Below are 21,955 nucleotides of genomic sequence, written 5' to 3' on the forward strand. Positions count from 1 at the left end.
AAGATGGCTGAAATGAAATTAGCGAGGCCACAGACTGCAACAACTCAAAACAATCCCTGACAAGCTCCAGGTCCCAGAAGTGCAGAGACCATTTCTCCTTGAACCGTAAGTCCAAGTATCAACTGGAACTCGTAGAAATGAATACTTTACCTGTGAGTCCCAGCTCGTTTCATGCAGGGTTGTGGAAAACAAAAGCTGCAAGCAGTCCTGGCTCTTGCTGAATCTATATGACACTGTGTGTGTATTAATATCAGCAGTACCGCAGATTTTAGGTACAAAATAGCCCCGTCTTGATATCAGGGGCATTTATAAGCAAGCGTGATTCCCATGGGCAACAAGCTAGCCACAACCTGCATCTATGAAACTGTTCTGAAGAGTATCAATACCTTCATCCTCATTCTAAGAAGACTCTGGGTTTAATTGCCATCCCCTGGCCTTCTTTTAGACACACTGAATATCTGTGGGCCCAGGAATGAAACACAGATGCAAAGAAATAACTTGGAGCATTCCTTTTGATGCTGCCCACTCGTGAATGCTTCTTTTGTACCCGTCTCACCTTCTGGATCTTGCCGACCATGGTACCAGGCTGCTCCTCCCAGCCTCCCTGACTCCTCTGGACTCAGGCTCTGCCTGCCTAGACCTACCAAACCTGCAAAATGGCACCTGCTTGATGGGACTTCTGATCTTACTACCTGAGGAGGTCAATCCTAATGTTGCCCCCTGCCCCCATAACAATGTTAAACACTAGAATATATGGGGTAAGTGTTGCCATAAAAGTAGTAAATTTCTGGGGCTAATGTTAATCCCTATGTGTTCAGATGAGTGCTTATTAAGAACATTCCTTGAGGCATTCAGGAGACCTTGGCAGTCAAGAGCCCAGACTATGTGGTCAAACGTAAAGCTGAGTCTTTGTCTCCCCACCTAACAGTTTTGTGACCTCGAGCAAATCACTTGACTTCTCCATGTCTCAGTTTCCTCATCTGTGAAACAGGGATCATAAGAATATCTTACTTTCTCGGGTTGTATAAATGACAAAATGACACAACAAATTTAGCACGGTGACTGGTACACAGTTAAGTGGTTAAAAAATAATGGTATGAGAGAGATATTCAAGGTAAAAAAGGATTTGTAATTGAACAGAGCATAATATTCTTAACAAAAATTATCTAAAACTTAAGAAAAAACCTAGGAAAGACACGTGTCCTTTCAATGTCATATAGGGATATTGTTTAACATATCCACACAAGAAATACTTAATTCTACGGGAAAATGTACCTTTGTTTGACATAGGTATTTACTATTAATTAAGGTGCAGAGTCTATGAGATGATACATTAACCTGTAGGTTTTGTTCAGTAAAGACACAATGTTCAGTAGAAAAGATAACATCAAAAGTTAAGAGCTCTTTACCCTGTGAGACATTCACCAGGTTATTTAAACTAAATTTGTATTTTAATATTCTTTTTAATGCCTATAAATATCAGTTCTTCAAATAATCTTTTGCGATCTTGTTGTTTACACTTCAACCATATTGTTGTTTCCCCCGTTAAGGAGTTAAATACATTTGGCACACATTCTATTCTATTCATTCTCATTATATGAGTTATGTTTTAACTTTATGAAAATTACATTTGTATGAGTCATGTTTTAACTTTCTGAAAACTATGTTAAAGAGTAGCTAATGGTTCTGTAGGGGCTATTACATGTTATGTCCTGAACGTCACAATTATGAATTTGACTTATCCTTACAACACTCTTATGAGATGGAACATAAATATTTACATTTTAGAGACATCGAGGTGTTAATTAATTACTAGCACCAAGGTAACACAGCTATTAAACAACGGAGTCAAGATTTCAACGGAAGCCATCCACTCTACATCAACTGTCTCATCCACTAGGCTTTATGACATACACTGAAATTGCAATAAAGTAAGAAAAAAAGATGGGAAATCAGAAGATGGCCAACTGAGTATGCAAATATAAATATTTGGGGCTATGGGGGGATATTCTGATTCTAAATCTATAATATCTAAAGATGTTCTTACTAAATGGCCCCATCTGAGTGTTAAGACAGAAACAACTGAAGTATTCAGAATTCCAGAATGTGATAAAATAAACAACCAAGAACACAGAGCTTCTCTTTTCCAAGCCTATATTCTTATGTATCAATAATTTGGTTGTCTGAAAAGATTTGCCCACCTGAAATTTCAAGCCCTCTAGTCTAGTAATTAGTGCAGATGTTCACTGTGATTATTTCTAATAACGACTAAGTAGTAGCAAATCTAATAATAATGTGAGCCTTCATGTCAAACAAACCTGGATTCAAGTTCTGACTCAGCTACTTCCTAACTGTGTGACCTCAGTTTTCCCACTGTTAAAATCAGGACAATAGTAGTATGGTATTTCTTAGGGACTTTGGGATGATTAAAGGGACAACATCTTTATAAAGGTCATAGCAGAACATTAGGATTTGACAAATATCAAATACTATTTGATTTGACAAATAACAAATAGTATTAGTTATAATAAAAACTGTTACTACTCCTATTTATGAAGTACTGATCACACTCCTTGTGCTGAAACAAAGGAGGCTAATTCAATTTCATAGTATTAGAGTTAGAATTGGCATTTAAAGCAGTTTGATTCTAAAGCTAGTTAACCTAATGACTATACTATGAAGTCTTTTATAATGTGATAAGTTATATATATTACAAATCAACCTTTTAAAAATATGGTTTATTGTAATTAGACTTCCAAGATAAACGTCTACCAATGGTTCAATGAAATAAGATTTGGGCCCTACTAGGCCTACATCTAGGATCCAGCAAGAGATTCAACACAGGGGATTCTTCCCCAGTGAACTGGGCACCATCATGTGCATTCTACTGAAGAAAATTAGAAAATCTAATGTTTTTTACACTTTGAAAATGCATATCATGCAATGAGAGCACAAATTTTCACCTGAGTGTAATTTTAACCATACAAATGCTTAGAATAAAGACCGGGAAGAAATCTGGTAATCACAAGAGCATTTTCTAAATAGGTAGGGGTGGAGCTGAATCCACACCATAGCGAAATACCGTATTCTGACTCGGTGCCAGAATAGGCAGGAACTGAAGAACAGATTCCCTGAGGGAAAAAGTGACCTGCTCCTTAGAATGGGAGCCCTAAGATCTGTGGCAGGAGGGACAGCCAGCTGGAGACCCCAAGGAGAATTAGTCACTCACTCATTCACTCAACACACGTTGACTGCTGCAGGCTCTGTGCCGTCTCACGGGGAGAGAGGGGAAGGAGCCAGCTCCTGTCTCAGAGAGACAGGAGAGAGCTGTGGGGTGAGAGAGCTCACCCCATGCAGACACCCACTCTTCAGAACTAAGCTCTAAAGGGCTTGACCGCCAAAAGGAAGGAATGCTTTCCTCCAGGTCCCTTGGAGCCCACTGAAGAAGGGCCATCGAGGCCCCATCCCTGACTCAGGCGGCTTCCAGAACCTCCCCTGGCTCAAGGAGGGTTGCTGGACAGGTAAAGCCTGAAAACTGAGGTAGGAAGTAAACACATTACCAAAAACACGAATATACTGTAGTCTCGTATCCTGGGAAATTATCACTATAAATATAACAACATAGGCTCATAACATAATGCCAGGGTACCTATAGGGACCCAAGAGACAGAATCAGCATACACACACGTCTGTCCCCTCCCTACACAGTCCCACCCCATTCCCAACCAAGGGAGGGGTCTTTGAAAGCTCCCCTGATCTCTGACAGAGACAAATGTTGGCACACGGGTTTATTCACAGGTACAACACCTGGGCAAGAGTATGCCCATGCGATTTGCAAAAGCCTGGGGGGGAAAAAAAAACAACTGGGAGGAAATAGCCAAAACGTTAACAGTGGCTATAGTATATTTCTCTCTGCTTGCTGGAACGCCACGTTTCCTTTCCAGCCCTGGTTCATACCATATTTGCTTAGGAAGTATTTACAAACTTTTCAAGACTCATTTGTCAATGAAAACTTTTCTAAAAGCAGTAGCTCTTCTTAATGGAGCCTCAACCCCAGGGAGAGTTGATCTCACTCCACTTTATGACCTCTCACTGTATACTGTTCATATTTCTATTAAAGCACGTTCATATGTGTCTTCCCCCATTAGACTGTAATATCTTTAAGAACAGGAATGTATCCTATTCATGATCATATCTGCAAATAAGAAATGTTTGGTGAGTGAATGAATGAGTAAATGATAAAGTATGTTCTAAGCAGAAAATAGATGTCTTAATAGTGAACTTCTCAAATATGGCCTAGTTGCTGGACAGGTAAAGCATGAAAACAGAGGTAGGAAGTAAACACATTACCAAACACATGAATATGTTGTAGTCTGATATCCAGGGAAATTATCTATAAATATAACAACATAGGCTCATAACATAATGCCATGGTACCTATATGGACCCAAGAGACAGAATTAGCATACACACGTCTGTCCCCTTGTCTGTGCACTAAGTAATGTGCATATTGCTTATTTTTTTCTGAAGCCTGAATGGGAAATGTGTTTTTAACAGATTTAATCAATATACCAACCTACATTAAAAAAATAAATAAACCCACACAATAAATAAAAAGCAAAAGGCCAGTGAATAGCCAACAGTGCAGCTTAACAGCCATTCCAGCATAAAACTGTCTGAAAAGGCACTTCACACGCCACTGTCTGCACACTCCACAGTGGCTTGCTATTGATTTGCTGCAAGCAAAGAACATCTATTATCACATGCCAGTATGAACCAAGCAATTTCTCCAACAAGTAGCCCACAGTGTACATCGAGCAATGTAGTGTGGGCACCTGGCTGCTGAAGGTGGACTGAGAACCCACATTTATTCCCATCTTTTCACCCCACAAAGCCATTATAAACATCCAATCTATAAATCCAAGAACTTGATGTGTGGACTCACATGCCACAGACTGTCCCACATTCACTTCTCCAGGGCACAGAAGCAATAACTAGATTCCAAAATTATACTACTCAAAACAGTTGTCATGAACACGCCTAAAGGTAATAGCTGTGAAGTGTTTAAAATCGCTATTTTCAAAAAGTCCTCCCAAATGATAACTTTTTCGCATATGTGTGGGAATGTGCGAGTGGGCTGGTTTTGCTGAGACCTTGTGTGGAGTTGTGAAGAAGAGAGAAACTCAACAATAGGTTGCCAGTGGGGTTGGCATTGCCATTCAATACAGGAAACGGATCCTGGGCTCACCTGATGGTGTAAGGTCTACAACATACTGAAATTGCTCAGATTCTCTGCCCTGATTTAAAATACCAATAAGAACCTAACATCCAAAAGGAATCTCCTTACAAGGACCCTTAAAAGCTTTCCTTCCTTTTGTTGCTCTTAAAATGTAACCCCTACAACATGTCACTAAGTGGTACGCAGGTGGTGCTCACCCTCGGGGAAATCAGCCTCCCTCTGCTTTGAAGTTTTCAGAACTGAGGATATTCTTTGGAGAACGTTACTTGTGTGTCCTTTCATGGATCTTACTGGACCCTACATGAACTCAAAATTGCTTCTGGGATGACTTTGCCCATTGTAGTTTCAAACCAGCCTGAAACATCACCTAATGAAACTCCCTATGATTTTACCATTACATGAAAAGGTGGAAAGTCATGTCTTAAAACTAGGTAAGACAATTAATAAATCAATTAGACCTGAGTTTCCAATCAGATGATTTTTGTTTTCTATCCAATACAAGGAAATCGCTCTCATACAAGGTAACCAGTGACAGAGAATACATGTCATATTTTCACAACCACTTATATCAGTTTTACAGCTATCTTTGTAAGAATGAACAAGAAATTTACCGCACTGGCTCCATCAACCCACCATGCTTTCACAAAGAATGATGGAATAAAGTTAAAACCATGCAGGCTTGGTCTATTCATACTCAACAAGACACAGTTTTTAAATGTAAACTCTACTCATGGAGGCCGCATCTATGTGACAGCACCTCGAAATTGTCAAACAAATGCCAAACCTAGCAAACAGGCAAGAACAAAGCAAAGGTTATAAGTGACAGAACCAATTCTAGAAGAAGTGGGCAAGACTCTAAAATGCGGACATTTCTTTAGAAACTTGCAAGTCACGTTCAGATATAATTAACTTTTCTACATATGATGAACTGAGCACTTTATTTTGAAAAATACCATAGTCTAGCCGTTTCCCTTTTGAACAAGTTTCAATTCTTGGATATGCAATAATAAATAGAGATGTTTTCATTTCTATTAATTGAGGCTCAATCTGCTGTCCTGAGAAACTGCTCAAGGAAAATGAAAGTATTCAAACATTTTCCCCCGCAAAAACAACTTTAGCCATTAGATTGAATTTCTAACCAATTCACATGGTCTTATGACAGTATTCTAAGGAATATAATTTATTTTAGACGTAGGCAACATTCTACAAAACATGCTATTCCCAAGAATTGGGTAAAGGCCAGATTTCCTTGATGTCACTCCACTTACAATGCATGGCCCGTTTCTGTTATTTAGGTCAAAGGCAGGCCACCTGTGACACGCATGTTACCAAAGCAACTATTAACCATCTCTGTGCTCTCTCATAGAAGATACAATCTCTGCTTTTCTCTATATTCCTTCTCTTTCATCCTTCTTCATCTTCTATTCACTTATTTTACCCTTTCTTCTTTCTTTGCAATTTTCCCCATGGCTTTTGCCCATAAGCACGAACCTTTTTCAAATCTGCTGGTGACACTGAGGGTTAATACTCAACTCCTGATGCAAGCAAAGCTACCATGATTTGCTAACAAAGGTAGGCACACAGAGTATTAGATAGGTAACATCATCTTGAAGTTGTTTGTGGAGTAGCAAATTACAACTCTAAGGATCCAGGTTGATACAGAAAATAATAACCTATGACGTAAAGAATTGAGGCTGATTTTCTTAGGTGGAACAAACTGGCCCTGATGCTAGTTCCCAAAGTGAAGTTACCCCAAATACTTTAATACAGAGACATTCGTTGTAACAATATTAAGCAACCTACCATTTTGATATATTTGGTTGGGTTTCATTAAAGGTTTACATCTGAACTTCATAGTTACATCACATATATCTGAATTCCATATATTCCCCACATTCTGCTATTAAAATGTACTTGCTCACATATCCATGTAGCCATCCAGTCACACAAGTCCTGGTCCACTCTCCAAGAGGAGAATAGGCAAGTAGATTATTTTAATGATTTGGGCTCAGAAGTCTTTTACAACCAAAAACTCAACTGCATTGCTTATAGAATAAAGTTCAAAATACATTACCCTAAACCTGGATGTCTTAGAAACATTTCTGAAGGATGAGAAGCTATTGCCACAAAAGAACGCTGACCTTTCCCAATCCTGGTTCTGGTACTTCATCACACACTGACAAATTGTTCAGGTCAGATAATGCCATAATCCTCATCCCAGACTGAGGCACAATCTTTTCTTGACAAAATCAGAAACAATCACAGAAAACTGGAAAGAATCCTGGTTGATTTTTAGCAGAAAACAATGCCTAGCCTGGGTGGCAGAAAGGAACTTTTCAGTGAGCAAAAAATGCATACATACCTTCTGAAGACTGTGCCTATTCACCGCAGTTAGCGTAACTTACCTTTCTGTCTTTCCTTTGTGCAGCCTATTCCTGACCGTGGTTTACTGGGAGTGGTACGTATGTGTGATATGGAATAAACTTGTGAGGATAAAGAAGCATTATGCTACCACTTAGGAAATAAGCCTCCCATGCAGACAAATTGGAGGGAAAAGAAAGAGCATATAGAACAATTCCTCAGGGACTCTGGATGAATCCAATCACTGCCTGTTTCAGAGTGGAACAGTATTTCCAAATCATAAATATGGAAACAGGACTTTCAATAAAAATACTACCAAATAATTGGAAAGGGCCATCTAATGCCAAAGCCTTCCGCACACAGTGTGTCCTTTGCATCATAAATCCAGAGGCAAATGCTTACACCTAGATCAATGAGGTTCAAAGAATTTTCTCTCTACATTTCCAGATTCCGCACTTGTTTCTCCTTAGTGTATCTTAAGAGACTGACAGGGTACGTAAAGAAAAAAGGCCTATGAAAAAAATGGAAAACAGGACAGGAGACAACTACACACATGAAAAAAGTTGAGAAATAAGGAATCAAGGAAAACCAAATAGACATAACAGAGATAGCATTGTAATTGGCGACTGCTCCCACTTGTACAAACTGTAATGTAACTTAATATTTGCTCAGATAACATTACGCATCTTTTTTATAAAACCAACTGATGACAACTATGAGTTCAGGTTATAAAATAAACTCCTACCATGAAGGCTGCATTTAGAAAATGAGAAGCTCAGCAGGACCCACTAAGTCAGGGCTTTTCAACAAATCACTTTGCAATCGGTATTCAGAGATTTCAAGTGTTTGCTCATTTCTAAAGGTGGCCATGTTAGGAGGACGTGGAGACACAGGCTATAGATTCCCACAGAACTGAACTCTCTCCACCGTCAGTGCTAGAATCACCTTCATGAAATCAGTCTCCTCCTAGAATTAAAACAGCTGATGTACCCGAAGCATCACTAGTGGACAAAAATAACAACTGGCTCTCTTCCAATACGAAGCAAACACACAGATACATACATATAAACATACTCACAAAATAGAAATATATATATATAAACAGAATGACTATGTATATATAAACTAAACAGATATCAATAAATTTAGCCAGAGGGAATCTCTGCCTACATTTGAAAGACCCTTGAGAATGCATTAAACATTTCTAGTTGGAAAAAATAATAAACTCTCTTAATGTCTTCATCATTTGGAAGGCCTAAGAAATTCTCTAAACTCAGACTTTTTGAAAAAATAGCTACACTCCTTAAATGTCCTCCAAGTTCTAGGCAATGTCAGTGGGAGAGTCTCAAAATTGTTATCCAGATGATTTAATTAATGGAAAACTGAACTCCTTAGAACAAAAATATCGTCATAATTGTTTTGTTTGTCAAAGGTCATCTAATCTAAAGAAAACAGGGAGTAAGTAAATGGAAAAACATCTAGTATTGTTGAACAAGAAATGTCGCTTTGCCATTAGACCGTTAGTCCTTTATTTTCCCAGTTTCTGGATGAGAAATTGCTTATGAATCTTTCAGAAGAGCCATCCTTTTACGTAATGTCCCTTATGGTTTCTCCAAACCTCTGAACTCTTTGAAAATATCCCAAGCATGAAAAGGTTGTACTCACGATCATTGCACTGGTTTCCAGAATAGGAGGTCATGGAACAGTCGCAGGTGAAGCCTTCCCACTGCTGCATACAGACCCCCTGGTTGGCGCATGAATCCTCCTGGCAGGTGGTACTTGGTCCTAGTAATTCATAAGAAGAGCAGGAAAGAAGAAAAAAGGAGAGAGAGAAAAACGTGTTAAAATTAATCAAATTCAAAGCAATCACTTGAATTTACTATTCTCATGCCCCAAAACATTCAAAGACACAACCGCCAAAAATGTCAACTCTATATCATGCAAGAAGAATTCACTACATAAGACAACAGAAATACACACTTAGCCACAAACTATCCACAGTTACACACAGAAGGGAGAGGGCTGAACACACTGCTCTCTTTCTGGCAGACTTTGCAAAAGAGCTTCATCTCTACCATTCAAGTAGGAAGATATCTCACTCGGAGCATGGTCTTTCTAAAGGAACAATGCTGAAGCAGAAAAATGCATTCCCATGATTCTTGTGAATTAAGGCACAAAAGTTCTTACAGTCTACTTCGTGACACTAGAAAGATGTGTGACGATAACGAGGAGGAGGAGGAGGAGGGTAAAGCGGCCAGCATGTATTGTTGTTTTGTAGGCGATAAGCACTGGGTGATAAGCACTTTGTCTAGCGTATCTCATGAAGCTTGCCAGTGACCCTAAAATGTAAGGAATTATGATTACCTCTGTACCACAGATTTTAAAAACTAAGCTCACAGAACTAAACTAACTTACCCAAGGTCACACATTGGATAATTAAAGGACCCTGATGTCCAACTTAGGTAAACTAACTCTAAGACTAACTACCTCAGGGGTTCTTAAAGCATAGTTTCAGACCAGATCACCTGGGAAGTTGTTAGGAATGCAAATTATTGGGCCACCCTATACCTACTGAATTAGAAACAACTCTGGGGGGAGGTAGACATCTGTGTTTGCACAAGCTTCTAGGATTTTATGATGCAGACTAATGTTTGAGAACCAGTGCGCTGCACCACACTGCTGCTGTAGGCTCACAGAAGAATGCATTCAAACAGAGTGTGCGCATGCCAGAGGGTGTATTTGAGGTACAGGAAGAAAATATTAGAAATTATGTTCCTTTTCTTTAAGTACACCTACCTTGGGGACATTCTCAAAACCTTCTGCAGATATGAGTGAGCAACTGAAAAAGTTTGGTGATCTCTGCCTTACAGACTGCCATATTTCCTAGGTCATCCTGGGACCTCTCTTTCACCATTCTCTTTTCCACTTCTATCCTCTGCCTTTATCTTGGCATTAAAGATAAACCTACACCTTTGGAATTATCTAAGCTAACAGGAAATACCTTAATATTCAGGATAACTCCATGAATTTCCCAGACAGCCTCAGCAAAGGAGGTGGGCCCTTTGACTCATCAAATGTAGTAGTCAGGATCTGATGCAAAAAAGCACTTGACACAGTAAAAATATATCCATTGCAGTAAGTGCGTATTCCACAATTTCCAGGCTAAGCCTCACACAGGCACAGAATATTGAACTATAAGCCTTTCGGGTCCTAAGGATGCATATTCAGAAGAGATGCATGACTACAAAGGGGTTGTCTTCTGGGTGGCAAGACATTTTGTATTTATTCATGAAGGGTAGAAGCAGTACAGACCATCACTCCTAATACAAAGCTGTTAGGATATGACATTAGAAACTTAAAGACAATCACTAACACTGGGGGAGCAGCATAGCTGCTGGGTTTCTGCAGCTGCTATACGCCATGTGGTTCCCCCATGTGGAGATGAAAGGAGGTTCATGGTCATGTTCTCAGTGGGTCTTAAACTTGAGCATTGTGTAGTACAAGGCTCATTAACAATGGCAAATCACCACAGCTTCTTTCAAAGGACAAAAGCTTCTGAGAAGTCCATGGGGCTCCCTGACCAAACAGCTCTCACCAGACAATGGGCTAGTAATTCAATTGCGCTCAAGAATCAGAAACACATGGAAAGCTTTCCCTTGAAAGGCCGCAGAACAGCAAAAACCTTGGGAAAACACTAATTCTTTGCATGTTCACTGAATCTGAAGACAAAAGTTTTCCCATGTCTTTCTCTTCCTCTTTAGCCACATTTTAACCATTTCCTAAGGACCAGCTAAAATGCCTCCTGGATATCAAACATTCCCCAGTAACTTCAGACAACAATTCTCCCACTTCCTAGTGGCCACGGCACGTATTATCCGCATCACTAACGTTTATATATGATAATATTTAACACTTTATTACACATGGCAGTGTACTCTGCTTACATAATCCTCTAATTCTTTCACATTTTTTTACTATTTGTCCCAAAAAGAGTGAATGCTGCCTACAGTTAGAAAGCATGTACTATGCTTTGGTTATGTCCCTGCTGTACCAAGCACGTACTATGCTTTGGTTACGTCCTACGCTGTGCCAGATGCAGAGAAAGTGTTTCAGTAAATGTGGAGCTGATCTGAATTGCAGCCCCCGGATTTGCCATTATCTCATACTTCTGAAACCTGGGCATGGGAGAATGGTTCTTTGCAAAGCAAGCAATCAGTCCCGTTTGTCGGAATCCCATACAGAGGGAATTATAGGCCATTTCCAAAGTCCACGGGATTTGTTTCCCACGCATTAAGGGGCGAATGCCATTCAGAATCGGATAACCCTCAAAGACTTGACGACACGGTAATCGTCTAAGAACAAGGGCAGTTTCAGGGTTTCAGTGAAAACCAGGAGAACCTGCAATGACTTCTCATCCATCTGAGCCAGAAATCCTACTTCCTTTCTAGGGTGAGATCCCAGGGCCCCTGCCTCCTCCTCCAGACTCATTTCCTACCACTCACCTCCAGCACACCATGCTCCAGCCATCCCTTCCTCCTTCCAATTCCTCTCTAACACAATGGTGCTCACAGCGTGGGCCTGAGTCAGAGTCAACAGCACCTGCATCCCCTGGGAGCTTGTGAGAAATGCATGTTTTCAGGCTCCACCCAGACCTACTGGCTGGAGGCGGGGCTCAGGAATCTGAGCTGTGACAAGCCCTCTGCGTGGTTCTGAAGCTGCTCCGTTCCAGGACCCCTGCTCTGACACTTCAAGACCATCCCTACCTTCAAGGTCCTTTGCTCTTGGCCAACCCATAGCCTGAAATGTCCTTCCTGCAGATTTTCAAATGACTGGTTCATTTTTTCTTTAAGTTTCAGCTCAAAATGATCTTTCTTCAGACTATCCTATTTAAGGAAGTCCCCATCAGCATTTCATTTACTCTCCAGCCTATTTCCCACTTTATTTAACTCACAACGATTACATGAACTGTAACTAAGTTATTTATTAAATTCTTTATTGTCTATCTCATCCTTCTGGAATATGAGTTCCTTGAGGGCAGAAGCCTTGTCTGTTTTGCTCACCTTTTATAGCTCTAGTTTCTGATAAAGTATTTGGTGTAAAGTAGGGGCTCAGAAAATATTATTGAATGAAAGAAAGAACAAGACACTACCATATATAAAATAGATAACTAATAAGGACCTACTGTATAGCACAGGGAACTCTACTCAGGACTTTGTACTGGCCTATATGGGAAAAGAATCTAAGAAAGAGTGGATATATGTATATGTATAACTGATTCACTTTGCTGTACACGTGAAACTAACACAACATTGTAAATCAACTATACTCCGATAAAATTATTTTAAAAAAAGAAAATTCAAAAGATGTTGGAAGAAATTTAAAAAAATAAATAAAAACGTACTTCTACTTAATAGATGAAATTAAAAAAAAACAAGAGAATAAAAAAGATAAAGAAATAAAGTCATTCTTTTGTGACTTAAAGCCATGTGGTTTTCCTAACTAATTTATCCATAGAATTTACAAGTATCAACTTAAATAAGCAATTTTCTACTTGGAACCAAACATTTTGGGGGTAGTGGTGGTATTTAATTGACCACATTTCCTCTTCTGATTTAACTATTAGACTCATTTAATCTCAGCAGATGTTGGGACAAAGGCTCTTGGGTCCCCAATGCCCAGGGACAGCATGCAATAACTGTTGAATGAGTACAAGTTTGGACTAGACTCTAAAACACTTTCTAAATGGCAATATAAGCTCCTTTTCTTATTTCAAACTATTTAAGGACATCCCTTCCTGAATACACTATATCTTATATCTGTATCTATTTCTCATATTCTCATACTGTCTTCAAAATTGAGACAGAGAGAGAGAGAGAGAGAGAAAAGGGAAGGGAAGGGAAGAGAAGAGAAGGGAAGGGAAGGAGGGAGGGAGAGAGAGAAAGAAGGAAGGAAGGGAGAAGAAAAGAAAGGAAGAAAAAAGAAAAGGTAAAGAAACATACCAAAATGCTCTGGAAAAAAGGAAAAAGAAAAACGTCAAACAATGTTTCTGACTGCACATCCATTGATATAATTTGATCTTATACGAATCAGACCAAGGATATAACAATAACAAAACAAGGGACTTACCTAGCACTTATCATGTGCCAGACAATGTACTAAGCGTGTTTCAGATACTAGTTATTTAGTCTTCATAAACACATGATGAAGCAATTATAAGTATTAAAGAATCAGAGAAACAGGAACGATTTTCTCATGGAAGACATCCAGAACTTCAAAAACAAAAGAATTTTTTGACTGACGATCAAGTTGGAAGGCAAGGATTTCAGAAAAGTAAAATAAGTCACAGAACCGTCAGGTGATTTTTTTGCAAGGTCCCACGGGTAACAAGTAGCAGGGTGAGGTCTCAAACCCAACCCACGCGTGCTAACTCTACAACTGATCCACCTAACCTCTGATCCACCTAACCTCTATGGATGTGGATAAACCAGAGGGTGTGTGTGTGTGTGTGTGTGTGTGTGTGTGTGTGTGTGTGTGTGTGTGTGTGTGTGTGTGTGTGTGTGTGTCTTGCCATTAGATTAGCAAGAGTACTCTAACCTACATTTAATGTAAGGATGTGGCTGTTTTAACAAAGAAAATTTTCAAATGCTATTTCAGTTCAAAATTCAATTAAAAATAAACAGGAAGATCTAGTTTTGTCTAAGTATATGAACAAAAATCTATATCAAATGTGTATGTTTGCAAACATAACAGATATTTCTGAAGACTTAATAATTTTATCTAAAACATTCTTCCAAATCAACCTAAAATTCCAGATACTCTAAGATAACATAAACCTTTGGAATTACATATTTAGAAAGTTTTAAAATTATTAATAGTAACTACAAACTACCCTAAAGCTTCAGGGACTCCCTGTATAGGGCTGGTGTATTAAATATGTAATGAATCCTCACTAAAATAGTCACATATTCTTTTGAGAACGGATGGTGACTTTCTTTGTGTAGTAGGGAAAGTGACAAGGCAACAGAAGTATGCATGAAAGGACTAAGTAAGTTGTCAATGATGTTTGTAGGTATTTGGGTTTTAACTCCCAGCTCTGTTTTTAGTTTACTGGAAAGCACTGCACTGTCTTTTTTCTTTATTTTTTTCATATGATAACTCTGATGGCTGCCACAAATTTCTCATTATTCTGCTTGCATCTGGGGTTGTTTTTATTTTTAAGCATTGTCCCAGACAGTCATTTCATGCCTGTTACTGCTCAAATCCACCTTTGCTGTACATGCAGACTGACTCAGTCAACTCCTCTTCAAGGTCTCGAAAAATCAAAAGTTGACAGACTGCCTTTTATTACTTGCAGGTAAGTGCTGTTGGAAGCACAGGACACTTGTATCAGAGTGTATATCTGTTAATGCCTAAGTAGGACTTAACCAAACCTGCGCCTCAAACATCCCAGTTTAAAATGGATAAACAACCAGCACCAGCTGGTCTTGGCCATAATGGAAAGATAGGCTTGGTGAGTGGGGGAGCCTGGAATGATACATCTGGGCCGATTCCCAATATCCATTTATCCTAAAGGGCAAGGCTGGTAGCCCACTGGTGGGACCAGGTGGGGCTGGTTTAACAATATTCATCATCTTTAATCACACAGCATGAGGTGCTTGTCAAAGGGCTTAGAATCTGTGACTGGAACCTGATTGTGAAGCGTCACCACGGTAGAACTCTGTGCCAGGCAAAGGGTTTGCTGGCCCCATATAAGGCCCAGCTGCCATGGGAAGAAGCTGTATGCGAGCTGCCATGGGCTGCTTAAAGAGATATCTTCCACGTTCAATTTTATTTCCCACGTTTGTAAGTTCATAAACCCTTCCGCTTTTACATTTTAAAATTTACATTGTTTCATAGAGGAAGGATGACTGAGCAGTAATTGAGCGGGAAAGAAAAAAAGAAAGAACAAAAAAAGGAAGATGAATATACATACATATATGTATCTGTGCACATGTGTGTATGTGTGAAAGATCCTTACCAACTTCCTGAGCAACCTACAGTCTCTATTGCTAAAATATAAGAATTAAAGTGTTGAGGCTTCATGAAAGGTATTCTTGACATTAGGGATGAGGTTATCCTTACTTAGCTGCAAGTATGTATTGGTCCCTACAACAAAGATACTTCTGTAGCTCTCAAAGCGCTTCTACATTTACAGTGTTGGGTCCTCTGGGGTTTTCCAAAGGGAGTCATTTACAGGCAACATAAGATTCATCCCTTTTCATTGGCAGAAACCCAACTCACTTCTATTTAATTTTAAAATAAGAAAGCAATGATCCTTAAATGTGTCAAGCATCCCTCTTCATAAAGAGCCAGCTGAGAAGTGAATGCTCTAGTTCCCACTTTACAGAAGATTAAGCAAAGTCAGAGAACAGGGTCCTGAATGTTATTATAAAATTTCATTGGCAGAAAGACCTAAGAGCAGCTGTGTTCCCAAGATCTTACTTTTTCATCTTGAGGGCAGGACCTATGCCTTGCTCATGCTCAGAAAGGCACTGAGACAGGGCTCATCGAGCATGCTCAGGTGTTAATGGCTTCCTCTCCTCAAGCAAGGGTTCAAAACAGTTGCTTGGTTAGGGCGCTGAGCGAAAAAGACCAACAATAAAATCCAACAGTTGTGGGACATGGGGACAGTTTCAATAACACCCCGGTTCTCCTCAATCACTTCAGCCCTCTCACCATACAATGAGTTAAAATAAGTCAAGATGGGCATGGGAATTGGTTGAAACCAAGATGCCTTCATGAGTTCTTTATCTGCAGTGGCCTCTGATTTCCTGTGTTCCTGTTAACAACTAGAACTCCGAGGGAAAAAAAAATAATAATAAAACCTGATCTGTAACATTTATGTAAGCTGATTTTCATGGCGTAAAATACTCCCACCACAGCCAATTTCAAGCGAATATGTGTTACGTGATGCCAAGCAGCTTACAAAATTCCTGAAAATTCCTGTGCTGGTGCCAGCTCCAGCACAGCACTTCCCTCAACGGCCAATGAACAGCGAAGAATAATTATACTTGGTGAGTAAAGCAATTTACCCAGGTGACACTTCCAGACAAGAGAGGTAACAGTAATACCTGCCCTTGTTGGAGTGTGTGTAAAGGTGAGAGAATGGTGTCATCATAAAGCCGTCTTGCTCAATCCACCCTATCTTCAGAGGGTGCCTGCGTAATATAGGTCAAATGATTAGATCATCCCTTCTTTTTAAAATCATGAACAGGTCCTCAAAAGTCAATGCTGCCTCAGAAAATGTAAACTGGGACCTCATTTTCTGCTTTTCCTTCTTTTCTCAGCACTGATGTAGCAGCTTGTTGGAGCAGTAGAGGGAATTTTTTAAAAGAGAGAGAGAGAGATAAGGGATTTCTAAGGCCAGGCTGGACAAAAAGACAGCTAATTTAAAATACTTTGTTTTAATGAACATAGTGCACAAATCATCTAGAACTTAGTGAAACAGTATTGCTATGAAAACCAGCTATCATAAAGTCAGCTGGAGGACACTTGGACACTCTCTGGTTATCTCTGTACTGTTTCTGCTTCGGAAATATGCAAATCCAGACTCACACCATATAGTACAGTAGGGGAAAGGCCATAAGTTTTAAAATACAGCTTTATTACTTACTAGCAACGTGATCTTGGGCTAATTACCTAAATTCTCTGAGCCACAGTTTCCCCATCTATATAAAGGAGAAGTTGTTTCTACCTCACACGGTATAAGGATTGAATCAGATAATATATATAAGATCTATAAAGTCATCCATGAACTGGCGATAACAATATCTGTCATGCAAGGTTGTCATCATCATGGAGACACAACACCCTTGGCATGTGTGTGAACTAAGGAAACCCTCAAATAAAGGGTATTCTCAATTCCGCTGGAAAGGAAAATCAATTTCTACCCATTTTAGTTGGGTGTGTAATTGGTCAGGACTGCAGAAACAAACACATTGGGGTAGTTAAGTCATAGTTAACAGTTCTTTTGTGAAAAACCTCTGTCATGCAACGTTGAGAGACAAGAGGCAGAAACCACTGTGGAAAGTTCCATTTAATTCCTGTCTCTCTTATTATTTCCCATAATGCAAACCATCTTTGAGGAACTGACTTCTATGAGGTCAAACACTATACTTTACTACACAAAATACAATAGAGAAAGTAATACATCTCTTAGCTTTGGATAAAATGAAGTGAGGAACTATAGTCCTCACAGTAAGGAAAGTTGGAGAATTACCTGTTAGAAGAATTTGGCTGATGCCAATTCTTAACCTAAAATGACTTGAAAGAATCTGTGGGTTTTCAAGGTATCCAAACTCAAAACATTTATTGACTTAAGATACGCAGCACTTGGAACCAAATCTGATTAATACATGGCCCTCTCCTACCCACATGCCCATCATCTGGGCAGAGGGACAACTTACATTTCTAGAAAAGAAGCCCATCAACTCCAAAGACAGAAGCTGCTAAGGGGCATTATAATGGAAAGCAGGGAGAGGATATTCTGATTAATCCCCTAAACCAATAAAGAGCTATTTTTTTTTTATTTTTCATGATTATGACTCATCTGCCTCACTCCCCAAAGATCAAACTTAATATTTCTTTTATAGTTGAGCAGGTCCTTTCTTAAATGAACATGCTTTTAGGGAGTCTTTTCCTCTCTAGGAATACCCCTCTTGCAAATAAAAAGGAATTAGAAAATTACTTCTGAAAAGTCCATGGATATTGTTATTCTATTCAAGGGACCCTGACGTTCAAAGGGCTGTACCTCTCAGCAATGCAACACCTCCCATGGACCTCAGGGGAGGTCCTACTTCCTCTCTTAACCTGGAGGGATGCAAAGTGTGACCTAAACCAGGGCCGTCAATCAAGTTCCTCCCTGACACCTTTGGTCATGATGTGTAAAAGCAACTGCTATGAAACAAAGCAACACTGCAGGGGTGGGAGGGAAATACATAGGAGAGAAAGCTCCTTTTCTTCCTCACTCCTCAGAGGCTTCATCTGAGAGAGAAACATGTTTATCTTCTTAGCCCACAAGAGTAACAACTGTCAGGTTCACACCTCTTCCCTCTGTCTTGGAATATGCTACTTCCCTCCTAACCACTCTCTGCTTCCACTTCCTGTCCTCCTCATCCATTCTCCACTCTGGTGTCAGAGTGATCTTGAAAAGATGAAACTCTGATCCAAGTCTCTGTCCTCCTTATAGCGCCCTTGGGGTAAAGTCCAACTTCTTACACAAAAGGTCTGCCATCACCCATCTCCATCCTACTGCTCCAGCTTTGTGTACATCACATCCCCATGTGAGTGTTATTTCAGCCCAATGGAGCTTCCTGTAGGTGCCCAAACTGGCCAAGCTCTTAAGTGAGCTTCCACCTCTCATCCATCTAAAACATGTTGCCCTTCAGACGCAGTTCAAACTCTGCCTAGAAAATATCCCCTGACTAGCCACCATGATCATCATGACCCTACACAGTGCAGCAGCCCTCCTCCGCAGACACACTGCGTGCTCCACGTCCACTCTAGCATAGCAGTTTTCACTCTGCACTGTAGCTACTGGCTGATCTCCTATGGATTTATTTGATGTCAGACTGTACCTCACCTGTAATCCCAGTACCTAGCTAAGTATCTGATACACAGGAGTAGCTGAGTTCCTGTTAAACTGAACAGCACAATCACTGGAGAAGAATGAATGAATGAATGAACAAACAAACAAATAAATATTTTTAAAAACACCACTCCAGCAACACGATGCCAAGAGGATTAAAGCTGTTGACTTGTCCCGACCCATCCTGTCACTTCCTAGACCCACTGTTATATCTCCTTATGAATATCATGTGCCTTTACTTTTCAGACTGCCTCATTTCTTTGTCATGTTTTTATTGTCCTTCACACTTAATGTTAATTAGTCCTATCTGTGCCCACAGGTTGTAGATGAAAAAGCCAGCATGAGTAATGGTCCATACCCCAATGTCAGGAAAATAAAAGGGAAAGGCATTCACATCCTAAAGGTCTTTTGCCATAATACTGGGAAGGAGTAAGATGACTCAGAATAATTACAAAGAATAACGGCTCCTGCCACAAAGAGACTGTTAAGTCATTACAAGAATGGAAGGGAGTTTGGGTCAATGGAGTAATCACATAAAAACCATACTGATGACTAGACTGCTTCTATAAATGAGCAAATTAAGACACTCTATTATGTCCCCAAATCTATACCTACACTTTGGTCAACAATTTATAGTAGGCATAGAAATCAACTAGTTCTTTGTATGATTCCTACAAACCATTTCTCCTTTGAATGGAAATTTTAAGATCATTTTGCTACATACGGAGTCCCCATGGAAGTTTCTGGGGATTCAAAATCCACAGTTACTACCATGAAGAACGGTAAAGTCTAGGGAGAGATGCAGTTGTCTAGTTTTATCTAATAAATCTGGTCACAGAGAGCTTCGACAACCTTGAATTGTCTCATTATATATCAAATCCTGTCCCCTTTTCTCTCCCCTCCATTTACAGAGTGACATGGAGTAGAACTATTTGGAAAATTGAATAGAATGTCTAAAAACAACAGCCTTCCATATTACTGAAAGGACCCTACATATTTGAAATTGAAAACTATTGTACCACTACGTAGAACTTCAAAGTACTAATCCAGTGCATGTTCCTTTCATTAATTTTATGAGATATTAGCAGATTTGTGAATCTGCTAAGAGGGGATGAAGAAGAGTTATAGTAAAATGGCTAGAGAGACCTCATCTAGTTAATATCCACCCGAGAGAGAAACTTGTACTGCTTACCTTCATGACATATAACAAGTCACTGCAAAGTAAATAATCTTTTAGGTGAAAAAGTAAGACAAAGTACCTTTGTCTTAACCACTTCTTACAATTTGTGCTGATTGCAAATTCGCAGAGGCCATCCAAGGCTCAATTCTCCCCTTAACTATCAGCTGAAAGATACCTAAAATGCAGGTTCTCGTCTTGCTACTCTGAGTCAAAGTAGCCTGACACGACAGGAAAAGTGAACCATTACAGACTTTGCAAGGTGCCTCTTTGAATGGTAGAAGAAGCAGTATCTGCAGTAGATATTCACTGATATCTAACATGCAGGCATTTTAAAGGGTTTTCAGGGTAAAATCAATAGATCGATAGATCCTCTTCTTCCCCAAGAGTACTTTTTTCTTTAGAATCACAAAACAGGAAATTAAAGTGCTCAATCAAAATCCCCAATAGGAGACATAAAACTCTAGAATGTTTTAATGAGATTAATATCTCCCAAATGCCTAAAAGATTTCTTTAAAATGAGTTAAGAGAAAATAGCATTATCTTTCATAACGTCTAAGCACTCAAAAGCCCTGCTCTGAGAAGTGACCTCCCTGACCCAGAAAATAATAAATTAAGAACTCAAATGGGCTTTTTTTTTTTTTTCATTTTCCAAGTGCTGTCTTGTGTCTCTAGTGAATAAATTAAAAGGAGCCAACCCTCCACGGCAACTACTTGGAGAGGCATTTCCAGAGGTGGATTAATATGCCTGTGGGTAGTCACAATATAGGATGCTGTCAAACCTCTCTGGTCCCCCCAAAATGGAATCATATTCCCATCCCCAAGACACCTCGCCTTGGTTGTTATTTTTCATGCAGTGATTTGGGTTTTCTGCCACTGTTCATAAAGAACACAGGGTTCAGCCCCCTCCCCATAACCGCTGCTGTCCAAGAGGTGTGACAGCTTGAAGTCCTCTAAAGATAAGATACCAAGGGTTACTCAGGACATCTTTCAGTCCAAAGTGGTAATGGGAACAAGAACCTTCTCTACCTTTCAGGTCAGCTTTGGTCAACGCAACTTTGTTAGCAAAAGAACAGAAAAGGCGAAAACAATAACCAGAGGTTAGTAAGAGGTACAGCAAACCAGGGTAACGTTACAGAAATGAAAACACAATCGGCATAATCAACATCACTCGAACAGACAATTGAAATGCTCTACAGGTTCTCCAGAGACAGCACAGACAGGGGATGCACAGACCAGGGTGGAGCAGGCCTCATCAGAGCCACATCAGCAGAGCAGGGGCAGGGAAACGTTGGACTGGACAGAGCACAGGCAGGTTACAAGAGCCTTCCCACAACCATACAGGCAACCCCAAGGCATATGGTCCAGAAAAATGATTTTCCATCAGTCAGGATAAACATCAAGAAATAAGGGTAGTACATGGCCAGACTGAAAGACACGTATGCACAGCCAGACGGAGCCCACAAAAATAATTCTGAACATTTAGGAGTTACGCGTGGAAGAGTCGCTTGGGAGCACTCCTTGTAACCTCCTGAAAATGCTACCAAGGAAT

General features: G+C 39.8%; 1 protein-coding gene across 16 annotated transcripts in view; it reads right to left on the reverse strand.

The window, feature by feature from the left end:
• The window catches only part of NRXN3 (neurexin 3), a gene marked incomplete at both ends in the record, with an annotated part of 1,633,255 nt that overhangs the window by 858,373 nt on the left and 752,927 nt on the right, over window positions 1-21,955 (reverse strand). For 11 of the 16 annotated variants that reach the window (XM_082851716.1, XM_082851713.1, XM_082851715.1 and 8 more), the window contains one exon: window positions 9,266-9,385. In XM_082851716.1, coding sequence (XP_082707842.1) covers window positions 9,266-9,385 — 120 coding nt within the window. Of the gene's footprint in view, window positions 1-9,265; window positions 9,386-21,432; window positions 21,460-21,955 lie in introns of all 16 variants that reach the window. The other 5 variants (XM_082851712.1, XM_082851714.1, XM_082851699.1 and 2 more) reach the window with 1 other exon arrangement.

The sequence above is a fragment of the Leucopleurus acutus genome (assembly GCF_964270905.1).
Source record: "Leucopleurus acutus genome assembly, chromosome: 1".
In the NCBI taxonomy this organism is placed as follows: Eukaryota; Metazoa; Chordata; class Mammalia; order Artiodactyla; family Delphinidae; genus Leucopleurus; species Leucopleurus acutus.